This window comes from Diceros bicornis, chromosome 3 (genome assembly GCF_020826845.1).
Source record: "Diceros bicornis minor isolate mBicDic1 chromosome 3, mDicBic1.mat.cur, whole genome shotgun sequence".
In the NCBI taxonomy this organism is placed as follows: domain Eukaryota; kingdom Metazoa; phylum Chordata; class Mammalia; order Perissodactyla; family Rhinocerotidae; genus Diceros; species Diceros bicornis.
In genome coordinates this window covers 89753363-89774262 of record NC_080742.1, presented here as the reverse complement: position 1 = coordinate 89774262, position 20900 = coordinate 89753363, and the positions used below count along the sequence as shown (strand labels likewise).

Genomic DNA, 20900 nt, shown 5'->3' with positions numbered 1-20900 from the left:
TCCTCCTCTGCATTCAGGCCCAGGCCCTGCTTTCATTCCAGCAACTTCTCTCTGGATGGTTTTACTTCTCTCTGTCATTTTCATTCTCTTAGAGTTTCCCTGCCTTTCTTCAATGCCGTTACTGAATTTCCAATTGAGTTTATTCTTCCTTTGGTATCTTTTAATTTATTGTTCATTTCCTAGATCATTTTGTCTCTTTCTTTCATTTCTTTCCTGAGGTCAACCAGTTTTCTTTTTTGTTCCTCCTTCTTTGCCATTTTGTTGTTAAATTTTGAACTTCTGGTTATAGGTGGGTTATCCTATCTTCAACTGCTTGCTTGAGTCTATTTAATTCTGTCCGGAGTGTAGACTTACCTATTCTTCTTACTCGTGATTGTTTCTTGGCGGGAGATGGTGACAGGCGAGAGGTTTCCTCTACTTTATGGATTTTGCTTTCCTCTTGTTCATTTTCGTGATGTTGAAGTATTTTACAATATACCCAGGTATAGTATCCCTTCCAGTCATTCTAGAAGAGTGCAGACACGTTAGGAACTTTAGTTTGTTTGTTTTCATAGTGGGGTAGTTTGAGTCCTCTTCTTTTGTGATTCTCTTTTGTTTTTTAGGATTATAAGTTTTCCCGTTTTTCTTATTTTTTTTCTTCACTACCCCATTGCCAGAGGACCCTTCTTCTTATCTTTTTGCCTTTTTTTTCTCTCTCAGAAGCTAGATATTGGGAAGAGGATATCTTTCCATCAGGTGCCTGGAACTTTAAGTGGAGTGAGTCCACCTTGAAACCTCCTTCCTCAGATCCTGCTCAGGTCTGACTCAGGGGGTGTCTTTTTCCAGTGCCTCTCACTCCCCCTCTGGCCCAGTCACTGTGCTCTTTTGTCCCCCTCGCAGTTTTTCTCCTCCACCTCCTCCTCCAGGGAAGGGAGGAGCGGGACCTGGGAAATGAAATAATTTCAGAAAATCAAATGCAGAAAACACAGCGGAATGATGTGGTTTATACTCCTAACATGTGAGAGGACTGCCTTGTATGTGTGTATTTGAAGTGACTTTGCATTCGTCTGCCTTTTTATTTTCTGAAATTGTTTCATGAAAGAAAATGGTAATAAACACTTTTCTCTAGGTGCCCAACATGTTGCATGATGAGAATTAAAAAATTATTTACTGAGATAACAAAAGGTAGAGGTGATGTGTTTCTAATGAACAATACTTTGGGTCCAGACCGGTCTTCTAAATCCCAGACTAATTTATCCAACTCCATTTCCACCATCTCTGGGATATCCTATAGCAAGAGCTCTTAATCCTGGCTTCTATTCATAGCTTCATAGGCACTGGGCAAGGGACAAAACCTGGATTATTCCAGAAAGTATAGAAGGCAGCACAGCATTGTATAAAAAGCACAACACTTTGTGCCAGAAAAACTTGTGTTTGTATCTTGTATCTCTCTCTCTCTCTCTCTCTCTTTTTTTTGGGGGTTTGAGAAAGGAAAATGAACTCCTAGAACCATGTTTTCTCATGTTTAAAATGAATACAATTATTCTCTTTGCTCAATTGTCTTGCTGATTAAATAAAATTTGTGTTCGAAGCATGCAACAGAGAACTTGAAATAGAGTGTGCAATAACGGAAAGAGAACTATGTTAGTCAATGAAAATTTAACCTGTCAAATTATTTTCAGTTTTTAAAAATCTTTACCTTTCTTGTGTGATAGAGCCTTAGATCCTGAGCATGGGCTGCTCAGGATGCAGGATGCTGCTGGGATGTTCCGTGATATTTCTACAGTCCTCCCCTATCTATCTCCATCATCACCCTGCAGAATGACTTATAGCTGATTTGTTCCCTAATCAGACAATATGTCCCCTCCCCCAGCCTGTGCTTGTCTCTGGGGCGAGGCCTGGAGGGTGTTTGTACATTGAGAGGATGTGACTCTGCATTGATGTGGATCAGGAGCTGGCAAAGAAACACTGCTGAGTCTCCCAGCTCTGCCAGCTGGATGTTTAAGACGTTGGGTCCCTCTTTGGGAAGTTCAGCAGAAAAGTGTGTCATTGACATTCCTGACTCGTCTAAGACTTTTTCTTCCTGGTGGTAAATCATGAATTTCAGACCTTCCTCCAGGAGATGCCGATACCAGTAAATGTAATTGTGTCCTGTCACTGGGTTGCATCTCAGTGTTGCATCCTGATCTCTCCCCCTGACCAGGTGTCTTGGGTTCTGGGTGATGCTAGCATTTGTGGGACCTCAGAAAAGAAAAGATTACATGAGACCAAGTCTTAAATGCAGAGGAAGTGAGTACCTTACAATAAAGCAACCTAAGGCTAGTTCAAATATCTTTTAAGTATTGTGAGTGCATTTAAAAAGTCACATGAAGTTTTCTTTTCACTCCATAATGCAATTCTTTGTTTTCATTTCATTCTTTGTGTCAATACATTTCAGAAAATCTTCGGGCAACATGGAGGTCCAGGGTATATTTGAGATACAGCTATAGAGCCACAGACATAGCCCAGTGATGCTGATCCATTGGCCCAGAACTCACCTGCCCCCAGGAGTCGGATGACCATCCAGCAGAGAAGTCTGGTGCCCATGGCAGAGTTGGGCACAAAGGGGAGCCCACAGGCAGGGCCAAGGAAGGGTGCTGACTGCAGCAGCTCAGGGATCCAGACCTTGCAGCTGCCTCCCATGAGGTGAGTCTTCCTGTGAGGTCACCATTTCCAGTGGACTCCGTTGTCTCTAGAACTGATCTTGCACATCAGTTGAATGGGACATCTTCTTTTCTTAACTGTAAGTGCAAACTGGCTTAATATGTGTTAGTGTGGGGTTCAGTGTTGTGCAGGGCAAGTTGAGAGATGAATGTCTTCATTATTGGTCCTTAGTTTCTAAGACATTAATTTTTACCACTTCCTTCTCCACTTTTTGTTATCTTTTGTTCTTTTATTTTCCTTTCATTGGCTCATATCATCTTTCCTTTTTCTGTTGCTGAGTAGAGGTAGTCACTAGACATGATATTTGGTGACATATATTGAGGGGACAGGGAGGAGAGATTGGGATTACTTGGGAAAAAATTAGAGAAATGAAATGATTTGACTCAGTTTCCTCTTTCCCTCCTCCATCTCAGCCCAGTAATGGTTTCAAGCATCTTGAGGGAACCTTATTTTATCGTTTATAATTTACTTTTTTTGTCATTTGTTATTGGTACTTTAATTTTTGATATAAATAATTCAAAGAACAACCATTAAAAAAACTGTAAACTCTCCTCTCACCTCATGTCCCTGGTTCTATTTATTTATCTGTGTTATTTTCTCTAATCATGGATGAGACATCTATGTTTGAGGGATTTTCCTTCCTTCTATTCTTCTGTCCTTCTTTCCTACTATGTGGCATTGAACAAAAATTCTGAGAAAGCTTCCTTTGTCCCAGACATAGTGAAAGGAAGATACCAAGAATAAGGCACCATGCTGCTCTATTGGACTTTACAGGCTCCCTGGAGGAGATGTAATCTGTACAACTAGGGTGCTCCAGGATTTGAGTAATAAATAAGATCATGTCAACTTTTAGTGACCAAATAGCAACAGCTCAAAGCCTTGTCATATTAATAGTAGGATCCTAAGGTCTCCCTCACAGAGTCTTCTTTTGGGAAGTATTCAGTAGGCTTCCTCAAATGCACACTTCATCCAAAATGTAGCTGCCGTCACCACTCGGAATCAGCTCAGTTATTTCTCCTGGAAGTACGCCAAATAGCATTGATGAAAATGCCCATCACTGAGCCCCCTTGCCTAGCCCAAAGGGACTTTTCCTCGATGGTGTTAAACCCACTAATCCTCAGGCTGCTAGGGCAGTGGTGGAGTTTACAACAGACGTGGGGAAATGAGTTGTCACCTCGTTATCTCTGAGGTATCCTTGTTTCTTAGGGCCTGAAGAAGCTCTGCTTATATGCAGACTCTCACTGAACAACTTGTGAAAGTTTCCATCAGCTGCTGGTTACCAGTCTCCTGTCTCGAGGCTCAAACACAATCAGAGAGGTGAGATAAGGACCATCCCTTTTTAGTCTCTCCTGTCGGCTAGTCCATGTTCCAAACCAAACCTTCTCCCTCCAGACTTAGCTTCCAATCACATCGTGATGAGTGTCAATAGAAGAAAGCAGTTAATCGTGTGTTGGAATGGGAGGAGTGAAAAAGCGGTGGTCCTGATGTTTTGCTGAGAGTGATGCTGATGCTATCGCCAGCAGCTCAAATGGCCGTGAGACAATTGCTATAATGTATGTAATGCCTTTGGCATTTGGAACTTACCTGATCAAATTTCCACTTTCAGACTTTCAAACTTGGCTCTTCTGACAAAACTGCGTGTACCTTCCCTCCACCATGAGCACGCAAATAGCTGAAGATTCTTTCCAGTGGCTAAAGCCTCAGAATATAGCCCTCACTTTTCTTCCTCATTCCCTGTCATTTAAAGCCCTGGTAATGTGCCCCCACCCTTCAATGGAAGGAACACTTCTTAACAGTGTACAAATTGGCTAAACTACAGACAGATGGATAATAAAAATTAATTTGTGAAATACTGAGTAAGTTTACAAGATAAGTAGGGTATAAAATACCATTTGATTTCACTTATCCCTCTCCAAACAAATAAACCAGCTTAGACACTTTGCCAAACACTTTTGGATTTCCTTTCTACTCTTATCAGAATTATAAACTTCAAAGCTGCTAAGAGACAGATCTTAATTGTTCTCACCACAAAAAATAAATAATAAATATGTGAAACGATAGACGTGTTAGTTAACACTATAGTAGTAATCATATTGCAATATATAATGTATCAAATCAACAAATTATACATCGGAAACTTAAACAGTGTTGTGTGCTAATTATATCTCAATTTAAGAAACAGCTTTATTGAGGTATAATTTACTTACAAATAAACTGAACACATTTAAAACATTTTGACATATGTATGCAAACATGGGACCATCACCACAATCAAGATAGTGAACATATCCAACACCTCCAAAATTTATTTGTGTCATGTTGTAATCCTTCCCTCTCAACCCTTCCCACACCTGTCCCATCTCTAACCAATCACTAATCTGCTTTCTGTCAATATAGATTTGCTTGCATTTTCTAGATTTTCATATAAATGAATAATATAGTATGTATTCATTTGTGTCTGGCTTATTTCCATCATTGTAATTATTTAGAGACTCATCTATGTTATTATGCACATCACAGTCAGTTAATTTTTTAAGCCACCTAAAGAGTACATTTACTGAGAAGTTTGTAAAATATTTAATATTTTTAGAAGATTGGTAAGTTCATCAATAAAGATGATATACAATACAAATTAGCACATTCTCCTATTCACAATAATATCTCGAAAATATACTCATTATTTCTGAAATTCAAGCTGGAATATTTGAAATCATTTTAGGTTGAGCTTCTATATCTTTTTTTTTTAGATAATAATTCACATACGGTAAAATTCACCATTTCAAAGCATACACTGCAGTGGTTTTTAGTATATTCATACAACTGTGCAATCATCACTCCAAAAAGGAACCTATACCAATTAGAATTCACTGCCCATTCACTCCTCCCTCCTACCCATGGCAACCATTATCTACTTTTTATCTCTGATTTTTGCCTATTCTGAACACTTTATGTAAATGGAATCATGCAATATGTGCCCTTTTGTGTCTGGCTCCTTTCATGTAGCATATATTTTTTCAAGGTTCATCCATGTTATAGCATGTATCAGAACATAATTCCTTTTTACAACTGAATAATATTGCATTGTATGAATACACCACATTTTGTTAATCCACCCATTAATTGACAGACATTTGAATTGTTTTCATTTTTTTGGCTGTTATGAATAATGCTGCTCTGAATGTGCATGTAAAATCTTTGGTGTAGGCACATGCTTTCAACTGTCTTGGGTATACACCTAGGAGTGAATTGCTGGGTTAGGTGGTAATTCCATGTTTAAATTTTGAAGAACTGCCCATTATCTTACCCAATGGCTGGACCATTTTACATTCCCAACAGTAATGCATGAGGGTCCCAATTTCTCCTTATCTGCACCAATATTTGTTGTTATCTGTCATCTTTATTACTCACTAGTGAATGTGAAATGGTATCTCATTGTTATTTTGATTTTCATTTCCCCAAAGATTAATGATGCTAAGAATATTTTCATGTATTTATTGGATATTTGTATATCTTCTTTGGAGATGTGTATTTAGATCTTTTGCTCATTTTTTAATTAGATTATTTATCCTTTTATTGGTGAGTTCCAGGGTTCTGTACATATTCTGGATACAAGTCTCTTGTGAGATATATGATTTGCAAATATTTATCACACTTTAGGGGCTGTCTTTACCCTCCTTGAAAGTGTACTTTGAAGAACAAACATTTTTTAAGTTTGAAAAAGTCCAATTGATTTAGTTTTTTCTTTAGTTGCCTGTGCTTTTGGTGTTGTATTTAAGAAATCATTGCCTATTCCGTGGTCACAAAGATTTAAATCTGTGTTTTTTTCCAAGAATTTTATACTTTTAGCTCTTACATTTAGGTCTTTGATCCATTTTGAGTTAATTTTTGTATATGATATGAGGAAGGAATGAAGCTTCATTCTTTTGCACATGGATGTCCCGTTTTCCCAGTACCATTTGTTAAAAAGACTGTTCTTCCCTAATGTAATGGTCTTGACACTTATCTAAAATCAGTTCCCCATAAATGTATGGGTCTATTTGAGGACTCACAATTCTATCCATTGATCTACCTGTCTATCCAGTTCCAGTACAACACTGTCCTGATTCCTGTAGTTTTCTGGTAAGTTTTGAAATGCGGAAGTGTGAGATGTTCAACATTGTTCTTCTTTTTCCAACTGTTTTGGCTAATTTTGGTACCTTGGACTTCCATATGAATTTTAGCATCAATTTCTTGGAGAAGAAAGGTGTTGGAATTTTGGAACTTTGATAAGGCTTCAGTTGAATCTGTACATCAATTTGGGGAGTTTTGCCATCTCAAGAATATTAAGTCTCCCAATCCGTGATGATGGGATATCTATCAATTTATTTAGATGATCTTTAATTTCTTTCAAGCAATGTTTTACACTTATCAGTGTACAACTCTTTCACTTTTGTTAAAGTTATGCCTAGGTATTTTATTATTTTGATGCACTGGGAACCTGAGAAACTCTAATTGGCAATTATATGTCTCTTAATAGTAAAAGTGGAAATATGGAATAGTTTTTACTTCTCCCGAACAGCATTCTTATTATATATAACAAGACTTAAGTGCTTAAGGGGGCAGTAATGAAACAAAATTGTTAATAAAAATAAGGTAGATTAGATTGCTTTGTAAGTCTGATACGTCCCTCTGCTGGGGAGGGTCGGGGTTGGGGAGGAAAAGTTGATGTGTGCCTTTACATGAATGTCTTAGTAGGTGTGTGTGTGTATGTGCATGTACACTCATGTGTGTGCAGGCATGTGGATGTGCACGTGTGTGTGTAAGCCTTGAATGTGGGGCAGGAGTGGGTGAGGACACTGGCCACGGAAGGAGGAGAAAGGGAGTTTCTCTTAGTTATAAAGGTATCAGTGTGGATACCTCAAATGTACCTCAATTTCAAAATGAGCCAAAGTGAATCCCTTTGTTGAATAATCTCTTTCATCTGTGATCCCTGGATTTGTTGACCACCTTGTTATTCTCAAAATCTAAAGATTGTCTTCATCTCTTTAATCTCCCTCACCCCTTACAACAATTAAGTGTTCAAATTCTGTCCATTCTATACCTCAAGAATCCATTCTCATCTTTTTCATCAAGGCCTTGTTCTTGGGGAGTCCTCAAGAGCCTAATTTTAGCAAGAATCCTGCTAAGTTGGTTAGCCGGAATCCCCTACCCTCAATATCTGAGGACCCTTGATATCTGACCAAATTCCACATGGAAGAACTGGCTCTGCAGCAATGTGCCAATGTCTGTGTGGCACAGAGACACAGAGTTGAGTCCCCCAGCTCTGAAGGATGGATTTTCGGGGTGAAATATGTTCCATTAGGTCTTTTGGCTGAGAATCATTCCTTGGACATCCCCGAATCACCCGCAGTGTTTTGGTAGTGTAAGGAAATCAGAAACTCCATTTCCTGCTTCAGATTCTGTAGGTACCAATAAACAAATATGTGACCAGAAATTGGATCACATCTCACAATCACCCCCCTTCTCATCTCTGTGATCGTGTGGCTGGGGGTCTGGCTGACTCCAGGATCTGTTTGTTCTGTGAGAGAAGACAGAGGCTATAGAGAGTGACAGGGAGCCCTAGGACAGCACCTTCTACACAAATTCTCATGCACTCCTGATGTAACCTTCTCCCAGGAGACAGAGAGTCCCCCAGCAGAGGAGCCTGGTGTCCATGGCAAGATCAGGGCAGGACGTGGCTCTCCCAGCAATGGTTTCTCATGCACAGCAGTGAAGAGGAATAGAAGTTCTGGGCTCCCTCCAGGCCCACAAGGTAGGATCTGGGTATGACAGCACTGTCTCTGGCAACACCCGCAGCTCCAGGGGCAACTTCTATGGAAGAGGGGAATCCTTGGTCCAAAAGTTTGGTCTCATGTATATTTTGTTACATGGATGATGTAAACAGGCACCAAAACCACTTGAGCATTCTTAGGAAAATTGAAATTTAAGGAAAACATAAGAGGAAGTGGAAAAGGGAAAAAGAGAAAGTGAGAAGAAAAAGAAAAAGCAAGAAGAAAATGGTAGAGCACTACACTGGAGATGCTATTTTATCAACCTTATAAAGCTCTCTTAGCAGAAGCTCTCAAACTTGAGCGTGAACAGAAATCAGCAGGGGCTTGGAAAAATTATATGTATTCCTATATCTCAACTCCAGAAATTCTGACTCTAAAATTCTGACCCTGTCTCTGAATATACCTGTTGAACCTAAACCTCAGGTGATACCGAGGCAAGTTGTCTCAGACCACACTTTAAATTTACTTTTGAGTAGAGATTTTTAATAGACTAAATGAACAGAAAAGAAGATCACTTAATGCATCATATTAGAATGTTAAAATTTAAATAGAACAAGGGGAATTTTCCTGAGAAAGAGAATCCTTAATGGGTAGATATAGGTTCTGGAAACTACATTAAAAAAAAAAAAAAGAATCGATAAGAAATAAAGAACCTAGTTGAAAATGATGTGAAAGAAGCTGGAGGAAGAGAAATTTCCAGGACTTAGGGTATAGTCGGTATTGTCAATTGCTTCAAAGAGATCAAGCAGCAGAGAAGCAAAAATAAGTCATTGGTCTAGTACGTGTATAAATTTAATATTTAGGAGAATCATTTCATAAGAATGGAAACATTCCATGAAAAAGCTGAAGATGGCATCCAACGGAGTGATTCCTCTGTGATGAAAGCAAAGGTGTGGGTCACTAACTGTAAATTGGACTGGGAGAAGTACATACATGGACACTAAGGGGCACTCATTTTTGAGCACTAGAAAAGGAACTTGAAATAAAAATCCATAACATTAGATAGACCAGAAAAATGAGAGCTTCTCTTTCAGGGGTCAGGATGAAATTTTGCCTGAGAAGAAAAGAAGTATATTTGGACTTCTGGGAGTAGAAGACTGGGTTCAATTTATGTTGAAATAAGAGCAGACGTGACTAGAAAGAATATATAAACTTCTCTAAAGCTGAGCGGTGAGTGGTATAGAAATGACCAGTTTTGTAAACAGAATGGATCATCAAATTGTAGCAGAGGTATTTTGAACACTATGTCTGCTGTAAGTAGGTGCAATGACCTCCCAAGGTAGAGTTAATGCCATAAGGTCACCTTCACTTCTATTGATGTTGAATGTATTGTCCCTCATTACAATCTGGATCACATACCTGAGGATTTTTCAGTTGTCAGCACATCAATTTTGAATTGTCTGCACTTTAAGTATTTTTCCACTGAGAACATATCAGTCTGCCTCCACCCTCAGCTCAACAAAAACTAGTTGATGACTTTGTGGGGTCTGAAGTTGTCACACTTAAAATTAACATGTTTTTTGTGTTACCTAGATTTACTCCTTAAAGAGAAGTTAGCCGGAGTCTTCACTTGGTCTGAAGTTGTTCTAAAAGCTAAGGATTTCATCCCCTCTAATTCCTTCTCTTTTCCTAGATTCTCTGTGTCCAGTAAATGTTTTACTTACCCTTCACACCTCACTTGTGATGAACACCTATTGGGTGTCCTGGCCCCTAATTAGAGAATTCCTCTCTTTGAAATCTTTGACCCAGCTGCCATGTTGTTCAAAATAACCCAACACCGTTGGCTAACGTTGAGTTTTTCAAAACCCTTGACTAATGTTGAGTTTTCAAAGAACATGTTTTGAGTAAAACAGGATCATTTTTTTCTGTTTTATGGATTTGTAATCTTACATGAGAGAAAATTGAGTTGCTTCTTCTCAGCATGGCTGGAGGGCTGACATCAGAGTCTATAATCTTCTACTGATTGTGAGATCTAAGAAATGGAGGAGACAATTTATAATAAGGGAGAATAGTAGGGCCAACAAAGTGGAAAAAGGAATAAGAGTTGGCAAATCAGCCATGTCATAATGCCAGGACTTCATTCCAGTTTGTTCCTGAGAAATTCCTGTGTTCTTGGTTTGGGGTTCTATGGGGCATACATTTAGCCTCACAGTAAATTCCCCTGTGGCTCAAGCTAGCTTTAGTTAGTTTCTGTTATTTCCTTTCAACCTGCTAAACCATCTGCTTCCTGCGCTGGGCCTAGAAGGAGTTTGTGCATGAAGACGAGGTAATATTGAACACTGTGGATTCACTGCTGGCACAGAGATACACGGCTGAATCCTGCAGTTCTGTAGGTTGGATCTCCAGGCTACAGGGTGAGTTTGGGGGATACTTTGCTGAAAATCTCTCCTTGGGCATCTCTGTTTCATCAAAGACATTTTTGTTTTGGAAGGAAATCAAGAACTTGAACTATTTTCCCTGGATATGTTGATACCAGAAAACATGACTGTGTCCTTTTTTGGGGGCACAATACATTTTTACTTCCAGTCCTTTCCCTTTGACCAGGTGCCCTGGAGTTTGGGTGACTTCTGCATCAAGGGTGCCTGTGAAGAAAGCAGACGACAGTTGGAGACTTAGCCCATGAGGCAGTCTGATGACATGGACTAAAGGCTTAGAGCAGAAGACTGACAAGTTCAGAACAGGGACTTACTTGCACCCTGGAGACAAAGGATTATGAAGCAGACGAATATCGGGCACATGGTAGAATTAGGGAAAGAACAGTCAGGTGGCTTTCTCTGAGGTTTTTTCATCCCCCGTGAGCAGCTACTCTGTGATGTGATCATTTCATAGAATCCAGTAGTCTTTATACAAAGACATCTTTGCTTTCAACACAGAGAAATACTCCTTTAGATGCCATCTTCAGCTTTTTCACAGAATATTTCCATTTTTATGAAACCATTCTAAGTTTAACATTAAAGTTAGAATCTTAAACCTAAAACCTTAAACCTAAACATTAACAGTATATACTTACTAGACCAAAGACTTATTTTTGGTTTCTCTGCTGGATGATATCTTTGAAGCATTTGACAATACTGACTATACACTGAGCCCTGGAAATTTCTCTTTTCTCAGCTTCCTTCACATTGTTTTCAATTAGATTTCTTATCTCCTATCTATTCTTTCATTTTTTAGTCCAGTTTCAAGAACCTAAATCTATCCACTGAAATCAGAATCCTACTCTGAACAAGTCAAAAAAAAATAAACAGAATATCTGAAATAAGTGTACTCAGTCATTGGAAAACAGGCAGCACAGGACTGTGATTCTTCTAAAGCAAGAATAAAATGGGGCAATGTCTACACACAGTGAGGGGAGAAAACCAGAGCATAGAAAATTTCCTGAGCTGAGGAGACAGAGGTTGAAAGATAGAGGGGTCAAGGGAGCTGGAATTGGACAGGAAGACTACAGAGAGGAGGAAGCTGTACCAAGATCTCCAGAAATCTTCAAAGGGATCAGAAGGAATAATCTGTATCTGTGTAGGATGAATCTTCAAACAATACTAGAGAGGAACCACAGAAAAGATTCATCAGCATGTCCAGAGTGGCCATGTGTTAGTAGTGGGACAAAATTAAGCTAGAGCAGGAGTTGGCAAATTACAGCCCAAGGGCTGGTCGCCTGTTTACGTAAATAGTTTAACTGGGGGGAGAATCACTTCCAGAATGGCAGCATGAGGAGCTCTGAACTCCCTTTTTCCAGAGAAAAAACATAACTTCTGTGAATTTAGAAACAACCATTTAAAGCCTCTGAAAATTTTTGCAAGATCATACAGCAAATGGAGAAACACTTATTCAAGGAAATCTACTAAATCTTGGTAAGAGCAACAGAATCTGTGGCGTTTGAGCTACGACTCCCTCCCTCCTGCACCAGCCCAAGCTCAGTGTACCAGAAGCTCCGCTCCTTGTGGGTGTGGAGGAGAACACAGGGATCCTTCAGTTTCCCCGGGGAGGGGCAGGCTGCCGGCACTTCTCATTCCCACCAGCTCCATGTTGTAGAAACGCTATTGTTGGTGCAGCCCAGAGTTCTGAGCTCCCTTCCTCCACCCAGCGCCCATGCCCACTCATAGGGTGCACCCTCTATTCCAGGAACAACAGACCAAGAATACTAGGCCCCAATCTACCGCATTCTGGCTTGCTCATAGAGCAGATGTTCCATGGTGGGAGGAGCAAGTGAAGAAGACGAGGGCATACCACCCCACCCAGGGACCCTCTCAGAGATCAGGCAGATCATTCTAAGAGAAGTGGGCACTGCCCCTGCCCCCCACTCTGGAGCCGAGGTGCAGAGGTTCTGCCCATGAGAGAGGCAGGCCACAAGCACAGAAGCTCCATAGCTCCACTTTCACTTAATGATTCACCTAGAATTGCTGAGATTTTCTTAGAACTGCAGTACAATCTAAGACAAACTTTTCTTCCTTTCTTGCTTCCTTCCCCCCTTTCTCTTCCTTTCCTCTGTCTTCCCTCCCTCTCTCCTTACAGGAGTCAGATCTGCAGCACAGTCTGATGGCCCAGCCTCCTCAGCTTCCTTCCCACTTTCTCTCACAGTCATTTTCTCTACTAAATCCCTTCATGACTAATCCATGGCATCTATTTCTTGGAGGACCTGGACTAATGCATTTCTTATAGGTGGGTTAGTGGTGCTCGGTAGGGATCACTATCAGTATTAAGCTCTGCTGAGGTAACTGAAAGTTCTAGAAAATAGGTTCTGTACATCCATCTGATGGCACTGGATCTTCACAGAGATTCTACTCTTAAAAGATGTCCTTGTTTGGCTGTTGGGAAATGAAAGTCCTGAACAAAAATGAGAGAGATGAGAGGAAGCTGTAGCTGGGATGAGACATACCCCAGGAAGGATCCACTCACTCCTGTAGAAGTGGGACCATGCAGTATTGGTCCTTCTGTGACTGGCTTATGTCACTTAGCATAGTGTCCTCAAGGTTCATCCATGCTGTGCATATTGCAGAATTTCCTTCTCTTTTAAGGCTGAATACTATTTTAGTGTGTGTGTACATCACATTACACTTAAAATTTTAAGAGGGCAGATCTCATGTTAAGTGTTCTTGTCACAATAAAAAAAAAATGAAACTATTCACTCTTGCTCCCCTCCTCTCTCTAAACTCCCAGATCATCCAACACCATGACTTCATGTGTGTTTTCCAGTTTTTTCAACAGATTCTCCTAAGATTTAATTTCCTCCTTCCCTAAATGTGTCCTCGCACTTTTAGTGACCTTCACACCCCCTAGAGAACAAGGTAATTACCTGCTGCTCTGCTTAGCAATGTCAAACTCTGCCCCTGTCCACCTCCTTCTCCATCATCATGCCTTCTGAAGCCATCCAGGTATAAGGATCAGACAGGGTGCTGGAGCACCAGATGCATCTGTATCTTCAGTCCCGGGTCTCACATTTTATCTGGGCCTGGAATGAGATAATGAGTCTGTGCTCTTCATTTCTCTCCTTCCTGTTTTCAGGGGGATGTGGAGTGTTTACATAATCTAAAGAGGGTCTAATAGGCCCCCTGGTTGAGCTTTTTTTGGCATTTCAATCAAGACGCGTCAATATTCTAGACTGTATCATAGAGCTATAAGATGAGAGATGAGGCCCCAGAGACATTTAGCCCCAACACCTCACTTTATGAAAGAAAAAAATTGAAATCTACACAGGAGAATAAAAAGACACAAGCTTTAATAATTTGTGAGAAAAGCAGTGTAGATGTATAGTGAGTAAGAGAGAGAGGAAAAGCAGGATATTATTGTTAGATGGTAGGTGGCCCAGATGACAGTTTTAGCTTCTCTAATTTTTACTTAAAATTATCAGAATTGGATCTTGGGTGGTACTTCTTGGCCTCTTGGTTAAAAAATTAGAAACATGTGACATTATTGTGGACTATATGTAGTGATGTAATAAACTATTCCTTAGTAGGAATGTCTATGTGTTCTTCAAAATTAAAATGAGGACACATTCTCATCCTCTGAGTCAGGCCTCTCATAGCTAGCAGATGCCAATTCCATCTTGCACTGATAAACTTTGTTTACTCAGGAATCCACTTATCAATCAGTCGTCATAAATATTTCAATCTAGCAAAGAACATAAGATACATATTGGCTTTGAGAGAGTTTTTCTAGTAGAAGCTAGAAATCCCTTTTCTTTCAAAGAAGATGTAGTACTTACACTTTTTATTAATATTAAAATGTAGAGAAAATTCTAGTAATTTTACTATATCTTCCAAAGCACAGTATCTAGCTTTTGATATGGATCCTATTTATGTGCCACTTAAATGGTTCATACAGGTTTATATCAGGCAAAATAGCTAAATACATTATAAATAATGTATGTCCCAGGCAATTCATTTCTCTTCAAACCTGGAACAAATTTTTAGCAGTTCTAATCTTCTCTACTTGGTAAGAACACTGTGAGACCACATCCACTTGCCTATGAGGGCCATTTCTTTTCCTTAGGGCAAGGATTCATGAGAATGGGGCTACATCTTCCCTGGGCCTGCTCTTTAATGTATTTCTAAGTCTCCAACTTAGATTAAACAAAACAAAACAAAAAACTGAAAAAAAAAAAGTTGCTATTTATCTACTGAAGAGAACAGAATGGGTGAATTGAATGATCCTGGCAAAATGCCACAAACCGAATGTTGGGGCAGTATAACCACTTTTAAACAGTTGGCGTAACTGTCGATGGTTTTTGTAGTTTTATGCCCATCTTTTGTCTACAAAGGAGATAATGAGACCCATAAACCCACTTCCTGTTGCTGCTGAGGGAGGGGAGGGAGGTCTAAGAAGGCTCTTGGATCTGGGAAACAGAAAGGTTTATGAGCAGAGGGGAGGTAACACTTTAGCTCTGTGTCCATGCTGCTGGCACAGAGATACACTGCTGAGTCCCTCAAGCCTGGTGAGCGGATGCCAAGAGAACAGAAGGACGTGTTAAACCATCTGGGTTGGAAGTTGTCAGAGGTGTCTGTTTCATTGTAAATTTTCTGAGCATAGTAGTAGAACAGCAGCTTTGGTGCTTGGCTCAGCTTCTGTTGGTACCAGTACATGGTATCATGATTCAGATTCTGAGAACAACTCAGGGTCACTGGTTTTCCCTCCCTGGTAACCTGGTATCTTGGGTTCTGGGTGACCATGGCACTCATGTGACCTGCAGAGAGAGAAGGAAAATATAGAGACAGAATCAAGAAGGAGGTGGATATTGCTGCCATAAAATTAAGGTACGTAACTGAGGACGTGATAGCTTTAGTTAAAAATTTCCTTTCTGACCAGGACTCACCTGCTCCAAGGAGACAAAGGGCCATGCAGTGGAGAAGCCTGAGACCCATGACAGAGTCACAACAGGATTAGGTCTTCTGTCTATGGCAGACTCTGGGTTGAGAGGTAGGAGTGCAGAGAGTCCCCAGTTCCCGATAGGTAGATCTGCCTATGGTGACAGTGCTGCTGTTGACCTCACCAGGACGAGGGTCACTCCTTGGTGTGATAATAGACACAGTTTCTTACTTGGCAGGGGAGTCTGGGCTGGGCTGGATCAGGTATGAGGCAGATGTGGTATTCCCTTATTTGCCCCTGTTCCTGTATCCGCCCCATGTCTGCCTAGGCCTCTTCATCTCACCCTTCGTTTCTTACATTCTATAAGGCAACTCAGAGGTTCCTCAACACGGGAATAGCTTCTGCTAAAGTCTCACTTATAAACCTGCTGAGATCATGTCTTTATGTTTTGTTATCCACGTCACAGATGAATGACTGACGTCTGCAATCTATCCCCACCTTAGTACAGAAACCAAGCCCTGGAATTCCTCTGTCTGGATACACTTTTCAGAGTATCAAGGAAATTCACTACAACTTTTGGCTATCCGCGACACCATAGCGCCTCCTTGTGGCCAGTAGAAAAGTGTCTAGAGGCAGCCTTCCTACACTGGGGAAATCTCTGCAGCAGGGTGATTTACAATAAGGCTTTGAACAGTATCTAGTTCCTCATTCTGCCCCTACTGGATCTGTACCCCTCAGATCAACACAACCCCGATGTCCGGCCTTCTAAGAATAACGTAGCCCTTTTGCAGCAACTGGAAGTGACCTTAGAATGTTCAGAACTGGTTGACATACATCCATATACAGCACTAACTCATGTTTTTTACATTAGCAAATCAGACCCTATGGATAATAATGGAAAATTAACTTTAATATGTAATAATTGACTTGGCTTTCTTCTCAAAAATGAGGTTTTAAAAAGCATTTGGAAATGGATTTGTGCTAGACAAATGTAACCTAAACTTATCACCACCATTACCACTATTATCGGTGAGCAACCTACAACCAGTAGTAAATGCATTTTTATTCACTATTGTAATTTCCTTCAGGGAGACTTGCTTATCTTGTGATAAGAAGGGATGTGAAGATGTGGCCACAATGAGAGTCATAATTCCTTTCAGATCAGAGCAGTGAGGTTGGCAAGAAGCTGCTGTACTTTCACCAGGATCACACACACACGCGCTTAAAAAACAGAAATGCGTAGATAGAGTTCTGTGTAAGGAACATGAGAAATCCCCCAAATCACAAATATCTCCACCAAAATTTTCTTGAAACACTTGTATTTCAAGAGTAAATTCTGGTTCTCCTTCTCTTCTCTTCTTGGGGGATGAGGCAAAAGGAAAGACTTCTGTTTAGGGCTGCCATGTGTTGAGAGGAGAGGGGAGAAGGGTCTGGTTTTTTACAGGAAGGGCATGACTCTGAAGCACTGTGTCTTGGCTGCTGGCACAGAAATAAACTCCAGAATCATCCAGCTCTGCAGGCTGGATCTTCAGAGTGGAATACGTCCCTTCAGTCCTCTCAGCTGAGAACCGATCCTTGGGCATCCCTGACTCATCCCGTTTAGAATCTCCTAGGAAGTATACCAGAAATTTTATCTCTTTCCCCACAGCACGTCGGTACCAATAAAGAACTTCATGCCCGGAAATTGGGTCGCATCTCAGAGTCACAGCTCGTTCCTTCTCTATGACCCTGTGGCTGGGGAACTGAGTGACCCCAGCTGATGTGTGTCCTGTGGGAAAAGATAAGAACATAGAACACATGACAAGTGTGGACTGGGAGAGGGCCAAGCGGAGATGCTCAGATTTCTAAAGACTCACTTGCACCCAGGAGACAAAGGGACACTAAGCTGAGAAGCATGGACACCATGGCAGGATCCAGATAAAAAGGAGAACTTTTCCAGATGAGGGAGCTTGTAAGTATGAGCAGAAATGAAAGTTAGTCCATGTCCCCTTGGCCCTAGAAGGTGTGGCCTGGCAGTGACATCACCGTGTTAGCCAATATCCACAGTCTCAGATGCTCCCTCTAGGGAGGGAGGAACATAGAAGAAAGAGCAAGTTTTCTCTGAAGAAGTCTGCCCCTTGAGGGAATGATGGAGAACTGATGCCAATAAAAATTGACCTGTTCATGCATTTAAATAGGTTTTAACATCATATAGGTTAATGAAGAAGTCACCACTCATAGGTCCTGAGTCCAATATCTAGACCCTACCCCATCCCATTGATCCCTAACTTCTCTCATGTATCACATACCTAAATACTGTGGGACATTTCCACTTAAAGTGCCCGCTGTTGCTATTCTTGCTATTTCTAATTATCTATACTTGTTATCTCTAAATTCTCTTTTCCCATTCTTTCTTAAATGTGCTCCAATCAAGATTTTGCTGCCCCCACTCTCAAATTCAGTATGATCAGAAAATGAAAAGTCATCCTCAACTCTGCTCCACCAGCAGCTTTCCTGTTGATCCAGCTGAAAACCTTGTTGTTGACTTGCTTCCTCTGTTGTTGTTTCTTGAGTTGTCCTTGACTCCTCTTCTTCAACTTCACCCTATAGCCAACCCACTGGAAAATTAAACTGACTCTACAATCAAAATATACACAGAATCTGTCCGTTTTTCATCACCATCACTCCTATCAATCTGGACGAAACCACTGTCATCTTTTGCTTGCATTATTGCAATAGATTCCTAACTTGTCTCCCTGCTTCCACCTTCCTTCCTAACTAGCTGTCAAACTAAGCTTTCTAGGACATGTTTTATCATGTCACTCACCTGCTCCAAATCATCTGCTGTCAATTTCATTCAGAGTAAGAGAGTAAAGCTCATAGGCCTTCAAGGTCTTGTAGGATCCACCCACTGATTACCTCTCTGACATAAGCTCCTACTCTCTTCCTTCATTTTTCAGTTGTGCTCGACTCCTTGTTGGTCCTTGAGTAACTATTAGGGCCTTTGTACCAGTTTTTCCCTCTGCCTGGAATGGTCTTCCCCTAGATGTCTGCATGTCTCTCTCCTTCATCTCCTTGATGTCTTTGCTCAAAGGTCACTTTCTCATTGGGCCCTACCCTGGAAATCTTATTGACAGTTTAAACACTCCTTTCTCAGGCAGTCCTGGTCCCTTTACCTTAGTCTTCTTATTCTTTTCTCCATAGAGGGTACCACCTTCTAGATAATATTCAACTTTTTTATTTATTATGATTATTGTCTGTTTTCTGTCTCTGTCCTCCCCAATAAAATGTAAGCATCATGAGGACATGAGTTGTTTTCTTCTTTTTATTTTTTTATTGATGTATGCCCAGAACTTAAAACAAAGCCTGAAACTTTTTGGAAAGGAGGAAATGCTAGAATTGAATCTTGAAAGAAAATGGGAGCCTCTCAATGGTTGGCAGAAGACACGCCTCAGACACGGGGACAAAAAGTCTGTTGGGACTTTGATAGAGATTGTGTTGAATCCATAGATCAATTTAGAAAGAATTACCTTTTTAACAATATTGAGTCTTTTAATCCATGAACAGAGGATATCTCTCCAGTTATTTACATTTTTATTTTCTTTCAGTAATGTTTTATAGTTTTCCTATCTTTAATTCTTGCATTCCTTTTGTTAAATTTCTCCCCAAGTGGTTTTATTCCTTTTGTTGTTGTCTTGAATGAAATTATTTTCTTAGTTTCAGTTTCAGGCGGTTACTGGTGTATAGAAATACAATTGATATTTGCATATTTTTGTATATTGATCTTGTTTCCTGAGATCTTATTAAGTATATTTCTCAGTTAAAAAAACAGAAGAAACATCAGAGCCTAGAGCATATGGGAACTTAGCAAACATTTATTGTATAAACAACTGTGCCAATAGCACCTCAAACTTAATATATCAAAACATTAGCTCAACATATAAGCTTCAAGTCAGCTCCTCTGACTTTCCTTTCTATTAATCATAGAGGCTCAAAACCATCCAATTATGCAGTTTGTCAGATTTGTTCTGGAAGCACTTGGATTTCTCTAGCATGGCTGGAGTTACAGGGGCTGAATTCATGTGTTGAGCACTGAGCTGATCTGGGAGCTTGCATTTCTTCTATAGGTCTCGATACCATGCTATATTCTTTGTCTGTATCACAGTGACTCATGTCATAGCAAGTATCTAATGACAATAGTTTTCAGTGCTGTATCTACAGAAGGAACCCGACATCTATTGACATCTTAACCTATGGAATTCATTGTACAACAAAAAATTATGTTTTTTTCCTTAGGGAAGAAAAGATTAGTTTCTTAAGGAAGTCTGACCTACGTTTCTGGTAATCATAATTTGACTTTCGTCCTTTAACACAGCTCTCAATAGTTCTTCCATAATTTATACAGGAACTCCTCTCATTCATAGAGTACTGGGAGTCTCCAACTCATTTTCTGTCACTACAGTTTGGAGATGAGTGTTAGATAAAAACATGAGGGTGAGGTTTAGAAACAATAACAAGAGGACACGAGTTTCTTGATCTAGTCTCAGATTAACTAGACATGTCCGAGTGTATTAATTTCCTGTGGCTGCTAGGACAAATTACTTGATTGCTTAAGACAACAAAGAATATTGTCTCACAGTCTGAAGAAGAGAAGTCCAAAATCTGTATCACTGGGCTGATCAGGGCATCATCAGAACCCCGCTCCCTCTAGAGGCTCCAGGGGAGAATCTGTTTCTTGCCTCTTCTGGCCTCTGGTAGCTGCCAGGACTCCTTGGCTTATGGCTGCATCACTTCAATCTCTGCCTCTGTCACACTGCTTTTTTTTTCGTCCATCTGTGTCAATTTCCCTCTGCCTCCCTCTTATAAGGATATACGTGATTGCATTGGGCCCACTTGGATAATCCAGAATAATCTCCCCATCTCAAGGTCCTTAACTTAATAGCACCTGTAAAGCGCATTTTTGCCATATAATGCAACATTCACAGGTTCCAGGAATGAGGACATGGATATCTTTGCGTGGGGGGTTGGGGGTCATTATTCAGCTATCACACTATACATAATGTTTTCCTGATGAGTTTGGAAATTTTCATAGGTATCATTTTCCTGCAATACTAATGAATCAACCTTAGT

At 40.3% G+C, this 20900-nt stretch overlaps 1 gene segment (V, D, J or C); it reads right to left on the bottom strand.

Moving 5' to 3' along the window:
• Positions 1-851: 851 nt before the first annotated feature.
• On the bottom strand, positions 852-16110 carry LOC131400280 (T cell receptor beta variable 3-1-like). The segment is given in 3 exon segments: positions 852-923; positions 15272-15669; positions 15799-16110. Coding segments are annotated over 3 exon segments (519 nt in total).
• Between the last annotated feature and the right edge of the window lie 4790 nt (positions 16111-20900).